This window comes from Pteropus vampyrus, unplaced genomic scaffold (assembly GCF_000151845.1).
Source record: "Pteropus vampyrus isolate Shadow unplaced genomic scaffold, Pvam_2.0 Scaffold426, whole genome shotgun sequence".
Taxonomy (NCBI): domain Eukaryota; kingdom Metazoa; phylum Chordata; class Mammalia; order Chiroptera; family Pteropodidae; genus Pteropus; species Pteropus vampyrus.
Window position 1 is genome coordinate 382,153 of NW_011889207.1, and position 7,244 is coordinate 389,396.

At 60.6% G+C, this 7,244-nt stretch overlaps 2 protein-coding genes across 3 annotated transcripts in view; one reads left to right on the forward strand and one right to left on the reverse strand.

The window, feature by feature from the left end:
- The window catches only part of S100A13 (S100 calcium binding protein A13), an 8,251-nt gene extending 6,974 nt beyond the window's left edge, over positions 1–1,277 (reverse strand). The window contains exons 1-2 of one of the 2 annotated variants that reach the window (XM_011381058.2): positions 1,157–1,277; positions 28–215 (exon numbers count right to left, since the gene is read on the reverse strand). In XM_011381058.2, coding sequence (XP_011379360.1) covers positions 28–180 — 153 coding nt within the window. In that variant the 5' untranslated portion in view covers positions 181–215; positions 1,157–1,277. Of the gene's footprint in view, positions 1–27; positions 216–626; positions 759–1,156 lie in introns of those variants that run through there. The other variant, XM_011381059.2, reaches the window with a different exon arrangement.
- A 610-nt stretch (positions 1,278–1,887) lies between these two features.
- On the forward strand, positions 1,888–6,313 carry LOC105306151. The gene is made up of 3 exons (XM_011381060.2): positions 1,888–2,778; positions 4,670–4,822; positions 5,985–6,313. The coding sequence occupies exons 1-3, from the start codon at positions 2,344–2,346 to the stop codon at positions 6,126–6,128; spliced, it is 732 nt and encodes a 243-aa protein (XP_011379362.2). The 5' UTR covers positions 1,888–2,343; the 3' UTR covers positions 6,129–6,313.
- The last annotated feature ends 931 nt before the right edge of the window (positions 6,314–7,244 follow it).

Here is a 7,244-nt window from a genome sequence, read left to right on the forward strand (position 1 = left end):
ACCTCAGGCCCCCAGAGCCCCACCGACCTTGAGCAGGTGAGGCAACTGCTGTGTGGCCAGGTCTTTAAACTCACTGACGCTGAGGCTGTCCTTCCAGACCTCTTTCCTGGCAAAGGAGAAGAATGTGTTGATCACCATGTCGATGGCCGCCTCCAGCTCGGTCAGCGGCTCCTCAGCCATCAGGCCCCCGGGGCTGGAGCGGACTCCTCACAGGGCTGAGCGGTGGGAGGAGGAAGCAGAGAGGGAGAGTCAGGGTTAGGCCGGATTATTCACTGAAGCCCCCTCACTGAGACTCCCTCAGCAGACCCCACACCTTCCCTGCCCTGGGTGCCACCTCTGGCCTCTGCCCAGGAGAGGCAGGGCGGGGAAGGAAGAAGGGGACAGATAAGTTCTCAGGGCAGGGAGCACCTCCCTGTGGGTGGGGGAAGGGGTGTTCATTCCAGGAACCCCTACTTCTCAAGACCTCACAGTCTGGGGATCTTCCTGGGACTTGGGGACCCCCATGTGGTGGCTCCTTGGTCTGGACAGCCCTCTGTCCAGAGGGGCTTTGGGTCTGAGGGCCCTCTCGGGAGCCCTCTGTCTCCTGGCTCAGTGACAAGGACCCTTTCTTGGATTTGGAATCTCACCCAGCCTCGAAGGGTCAGGAGGATGTTTGTCTCCAAAGCTTGTTTGTATGGGGACCCAGTCTCCACCCCACAGCCCTGAGCGGCTCCTCCCAGCAGAGCAGAGCCGGTCAGCAGCGCCGGTCTGGCCAATGCCCAGCGGTAGTCAGGGCTGGCTCTGTCTGGACAGACCCGGCCTCCCGGCGGCCCCTCCCCATCCCCCGCACGGCCAGCTGGGCAGAGTGCTGGGCCCACGACACTGCAGGCTCCCGCCTCTGTCTCCCAGCGACAGAGATCCTGGACGGGCCTCGCCAACTGCCAGCACCCAGGAAGGGCTTGGTCCTGGCACACACAGCCCCGCGGGACAGGCTGGAGTAAGGGGCCATGCCAACTCAGCCTCCCTTTTCCGCCCCGTCCCCACGCCCCCGAGGACTGTGGCCTGATACTTCCCCACACGCACATCCTGAATCCCAGTCTGAGCTGCCTCTGGGGGAGGGACCTGGGATCCCAAGGAAGAAAAAGGCTCCCTCCAGAGTTAGGGGGACAAGACTCACCGGAGCGAGTCGCAGAGATGGGGTGCAGCAGGCGGAAGCCGCCGGGTTGAGGTTTATAGCCGCCCCGCAGGGAGGCCGGCGCCCTTCCCGAGCCCGGAGGTGTCAAGTTTCCTGGTCGATTCTGAAAAAAGGAGCCGCCCATCACGCCCGGCACCCCCCTCCCGCCTGGCGCCCGGCCATCCGCCCTGGAACTCCCGTTCCCCCCAGCCCAGCCCACGCGTGTCCTCGCTTGGTGGGAGGAGGACCTGCCTGGAGCTGCAGGGCCAGATCCCAAGTCGGGGAGCCTCTGCCCCCGCCCCCCACGTCCACTCAGGCCTGCGTGTGCTGGTGCCCAGGTGACTGCGGGTTGAAGACCCAGCTAAGGGGGCTCAGGCTTGAGAGGCCTTGTCTAAGACACGGCGCACCTCAGCCGGGGACCCCGCAGCCCAAGACCCCTCAGCCGATCCCAGACTGAGACCCCCACAGACAGAGGGGGATCGGACTGGGGCCCCTGCCAATGTAAGAAATGTCCAAACCTGTAGAGAATTTTTATGAGTTTCTTTGAGCCAAACTGACCACAGCAGCCGGGAAAGCAAAATCTCAAAGACTGAGAGAAAATGCTCCAGGAGGGTGGCACTGACCCGACTTGTTTTCGTGCTGGAATCAGAGGAGGAGCCTGCGGGGGGCTGATCAGGAAGGCGGGAGAAAGCCAGGGGGTCCTCTGGGGGAGGCGGGGGACAAAAAGCAAAACGGAGGGACACGCACTTCTCCTACACCTGTGGGTGCAGGCCAGGCGACGTTTACACAGAGAGATGGTCCCGGGGACCGGAGGACAGTGAGGGGCTCTGTGCTCTGGTGGGAGGTCGTGCCCTGAGGGGTCTGGAGGAGGAGACGACTCTGACCTTTCCAAGGTCTGTTATCTTAGATGCAAAAAGAAGATAGGCAGACATTTTCGGTAAAGGCTGACCTTCCTCAAGGAGGCCACAGGCCTAGGATGGGACCACCTGTCATGACCCACAGTTAGTTAGGGATTTTCGATTTCAGGCCGCCCGTGTGGTGACTCTCAGGCTCTGAGTCTGTAGGACCCACCGGGCCAGCCTCCCCGAGCTTGTCAGGCTTTGAGTGTGACCCCGTTTTCATCCACACCCCCGTAGAGGAGGCCCAATGTCGAAAGCCCTCAGTGGGGTCCCACGCTGAAACCTCCAAGGATGACTCCTGAGACTGGATTATTCACTGGGGCCCCCTCGCTGAGACTCCCTCAGCAGACTCCACACCTTCCCTGCCCAGCTGGCCGCAAGGGGTACCAGTATGGCAGGGAGGGGCTTCTTAGAGTCCTTCTCAGGCCCTTTCCCACCTCCCTCCTGGGCCCTGCCCGTTGGGGCCCAGCAGGTGGGGGAGGCGGCCAAGGCTGGAGAACAGGACACAGGGCAGCTTGTTCCAGCCCAGGAGACAGAGGGCGCCTCTGTCCACTCCTGGCCCCTCGCCCCGCCGGGTGTTTGTCTGTGAGGGGGTGGAGCCAGTGCGGAGGGGGTCGGCCGGGGGAGGCCGACAGAAGACAGGTCTCCACACACAGCTCTCGGAGCCACATTTGCAGCCTCGTCTGTCTGTCCAGAACCTGCTCCCACCTGAGGCCCAGGCTAACAGTGAGTACCCTGTCCCATCCTGCCCTGGCCAGCGTGGGGGAAAGGGGACTGCCTGGGCAGGACTCAAGGAGGGGGTGATGGCCCTGGTCTGCGATCTGGGGGAGACGGGGGCCAGAAGGTGGTAAGAGGAGACAGGGGGAGCTCAGAGGGAAGTCTGGAAACTCAGTGCCTGAGGATGCCAGCGGGGAACCCAGCCTCCGAGCTTCCAGAAGACCAGACCCTCCCCCCTCGGAGCCTTCAGCGCCCTGCCTGGGCTCCTCCATCTCCCAGGCGCTGCGTGGTGGGGGGCAGCCCTCGGCTCACTTCCAGTGGGGTGAGAATGACTGAGCAGATGGAACAGCTGCTTCTGTCCATCCCGCTCCAGCCTCAGCCTCCGCCACCCCACCCGGCCTTGCCAGGAGCTCGGGGCCCAGGGGAGTCTGGGGGTGGCAGAGCATGGACCACACGATGTCAGGAGCAGTGGGCGCTGGGGAATGGCACCCACTCCCCACGCGCCCTTTCTCCCCGTCCTCTTCCCGGCCCAGACGTCCAGACTCCTCCGCCCTCCCATTCTTCTCTGTTTTCCCACCCGCCCCCTCCCTGCCATGGTCCTCCCAGAACTGCCCCCGCATGAAATGCCTGGCTGCCGGAGGCCTCCAGGCCACCTCCGGCTTCCCCTCTGGGACGGGGCCGGTAACCGAGCCACGGGCCTCCCTCCCGCACATGCCCCTTATCCCTTCCATCAGCCCGGCTTGGGTTCCATCTTCCCCACGTCTCTGTGACAACCACTTCTCATGTCCGGAGTTCAGGTGACACTCACAAGGGCCCCATTGAACGGCTGAGATATCATCTGATCGGGGCCTATTGTCCAGCCCCTCAGGCCTGGGGAAGGATGGAGACACCCGATCTAAGACACCTGAGCTGCCCCCTGAGGCCGTGGAGGGGCTGACTGTCCCAAGACCAAGGGGAAGAGGCCCCCTGGCATGGCGGTCCCCTCTCCTCGACAGACCCCTCCACTTTCTTCCTCCTCTCTCCCCACCCCTCGAACTCCGACTGACCCCCAACACATACCAGCCCCCTTCTCCCTCATGCCACTGTCCCCACATCGACCGGGCTGGGCCTGGGGGTGGGCGTGCCCGGCAGCGGGGACGAGACCACACAGGCCTCCTCCCGCCCCTCCCTGGAAGCTCTGGGTCCCAGAGAAGGCTCAGACCACCCGTTGGAAGGGCCGATTCTGCGGAGAAGATAAAAGAAGCCAAAGTAGGGGAAATGGAGGTGTACCCCAGGGACTCCAAATTGCCACGTTCAGGAGGGAACAGAGCTGAAGGACCAAAAGAGACCCCCAACGCACCCCCCATCTGCTGGCAGGAAGCTCGGAGGCCGTGAGACCCTCTAACCGTGAACCCTGGGCCACGCTCCCCATCAGGCCTAACGAGGGTGCCAGACTGACTCTGTGGGCAGCAGAGTCCAGGCTACAGGGAGGAGCCCGGCCCACCAGCCCCAACAGCAGAGCTTGGCTATGCGAGGCGGCAAGGTCCAGGGTAGAAATGGAGCCAGAGGAAGCCTGGCTAGGTCCTGTGACCACCCCTGCCTGCCTGCCACACCCTCCCCAGCATCTGCCCAAGCAGCCAGGAGACACTGCAGTCCACTGCAGGCCTCTAGAGCCAGGCCCCAAACCCTGACTCCCTCTGGCTGGGGTACGGATCGAGGGACACAGAGGACGGGTCTGGACTTAGACATCTAGGTCCCCTACATCGTACAAGCCCAGGAAAAGGTCAGTCGTGCTGAGACTCCAGTCTCGCGGCTATTGGGGCTGGGGGGCCAGGGCCAGGTCTGAGGGGTCCCCTCGCCCCAAACCCAGGTATCCTGAGCATGCTCCCCCCCGCTCACTTCCATGGTGGGGGGTGGGTAGGTGAGCTTCGCAATGGGATCGGAGCTGGAGACGGCGATGGAAACGCTCATCAACGTGTTCCACACCCACTCGGGCAAGGAGGGGGACAAGTACAAGCTGAGCAAGAAGGAGCTGAAGGAGCTCCTGCAGACCGAGCTCTCCGGCTTCCTCGACGTGAGCACGGGGCGGGGCACGGGGTGGAGCGGGCCGGGGCTGGGGCAACAGAGTGGGCGCCTCCCTGCCATCGCCCCTCCCCACCCAGCTCAGCCCAATCATCTTCCTCTCCCAGGCTTCTCTCCCCAGTTTTCCCAGGCTCCCCTGCTCCTCCCGGTTCAAGTCAAAGTACCAGGCCCTGCGTAGGTGCATCAGGAACAAGGCTTACAGCCCGGAAGGGAAAGACTGATGCTCGACAGTAAATCTAGAACACCAGGAAGCACACAGAGCCTAAACAGAGGGGCCAGAGAGGATCACGGGAGAACGTGACCCTGGCCGAAGTGGGACAGCTTCTCCACGGAAGTGGCACTTGAGCCATAGCTTTCCGATGGGGGACTATTAGGGTAAATGTACGGATTTTAGGAGGAGGTATCTGCATGAGTCGAAGCCCGGCAGAAAGGGCTCCGAGCAAGATGGCAGGACAGGTAAACGCTGTGCTTGCCACCTCCCATGACCGCAGCGAAATTACAACTAAATTCTAGAACAATCAACCTCGAGAACTCTCTGAAGACTAGCTGGACAGAACTCCTGTAACTAAGGATATAAAGCAGAGGCCACGCCGAGGCTGAAAGAAAAAAAAAATTAAAATTAAAAAAAAAAAGCATGGTAGGAAAAAGAATATAATGCACGCTCAGTAGTTTTGGCTGGAGTGAGGGATGGATGCAGAAGAGTAGGCTGAAGGAGAAGCCAGTAGAACGTGCACAGGCTCTGAGGTTTTATTAGACCTGGGTTCAAATGCTGGTGCTGCTACTTTGTAGCTAATAATGTACATATCATTTAAACAGCAAGTGTCCATTTGTTTCTTCCCTAGAATGGGAATAATGAAACCCACTTCATACTATTTGTTTGAATTAAATGAGACAATGCTTATAAAGCTCCTAGTGTAGTGCTTGTCCCACTGTGGGCACTCAATCTATGATAATTGATTCGATCACTCTGCCTTGTTGAGGAGCTTATTCTGTAGGCGACAGACGGCCACAAGTGTTTGTCAGTTTTGAGTCTCATAATTATATATAGTGCTCCCTCTTGCGCATCTCTGCCTCCTCCCCAAACAACCACCCCCCCTTGCCTCTAGCTCGGTGCTATCCATCTCTAGACAACTATCCATCTCCTCCCTTCACAGGCCCAGAAGGATGCAGATGCTGTGGACAAGGTGATGAAGGAGCTGGACGAGAACGGAGACGGGGAGGTGGACTTCCAGGAGTATGTGGTGCTGGTGGCGGCCCTCACCGTGGCCTGTAACAACTTCTTCTGGGAGAACAGTTGAGCGGATGGCCCCAGTGGGCAGCGCCCTTCCCCTTGGCCCTGCCATACCTGCCCCTATACCCGGCTTCACCCTCACCCCATTTTTCCCTCCGCATAGTCCCACCCTTGCCCACCTTCCAACAAGGGCGCAAGAGTAGTGGGCCAGGCCTGCAACTCGTCTTTCATTAAAGGCTCCTCTCTCACCAGTCCCTGACTGTCTCTTTTGGGCTCTGGAACTGGGTGGGGAAGTGGTCGGGCTCAGGCCCAACCTGCCTTATGAGGCTGGATCTTATCTGGAGAGAGGTCAAGGGACCACCACCCCTTCCTGCGTGAGCAATGTTTAAGGCCCAGGACGGTAGGGGTTCAAGGCTCCAGCCGGAAGTGGAGGAGACATCAGCTTCTCAGCTATAAAGGCAGAAGAATCATTTCCCCTCAACCTTCAAAGAATATTTAGAGGCTCTTCCGTGTGCTAGACATTGTGTAGGAACTGGGGACACAGCAGTGAACGAAACAAAGAGGACCCTCACCCTCACGCAGGTAGAGCCCAGTAAGGGCGCCAGACCATTAAACCCAGACATGAATTCCGGCAAGGACATCGAAAGGATCCTGACGCGCACGGATGGGGTGGAGGGACGGTCGACGATGTGTTCATTCACTCATTCTTCAAACGTTTGGGCATTTTATCGTGTACCCAGGCACTCGAAAAAATCCCATATACGTCTGCGTCAAAATCCACATGGTTGGCAGATGAAGAGGGAGGACACAGAAGGGGGAGCGGGGACTCGAAGGTCCCCGCCGAATTAGGATTTAACAATAATCAGGCCAAATCGGGGAGGGGCGTGAAGCGGAAACCGCGGCGGGCGCAGGACGCGGCAGCGGCGCGCTCCCAGCCCTGACCCCGGGGTCGGCGGGCGCGACGGTGGCGCTGCGCTCCGCGGCTCGCCGAACGCGGCTTGTCGCCCGGCCCAGTGGCGCGGAAGAGACCGATGCAAATTCCGGGCAAAGAATTTTTCCACCGGCTGCTTTCGCTTGGGGGGCGGGCAGGCGCGCGAGGAAGCACGGACGTTTTCCACCCGGAGGGAAACTGCTCGGGGCCCTAAAGCTGCCCAACGCCGCCGAGTCGCACGTGGAGCCTGCG

Excerpts from the sequence above, each read along its gene's own strand:
- LOC105306151 (XM_011381060.2), top strand. The coding sequence starts at position 2,344 with ATGACTCCTGAGACTGGATTATTCACTGGGGCCCCCTCGCTGAGACTC. Across the intron at positions 2,779-4,669 it reads ACCTGAGGCCCAGGCTAACA|GTGAGCTTCGCAATGGGATC; the intron begins GTGAGTACCCTG and ends GGGGGTGGGTAG. Across the intron at positions 4,823-5,984 it reads AGCTCTCCGGCTTCCTCGAC|GCCCAGAAGGATGCAGATGC; the intron begins GTGAGCACGGGG and ends CTCCCTTCACAG.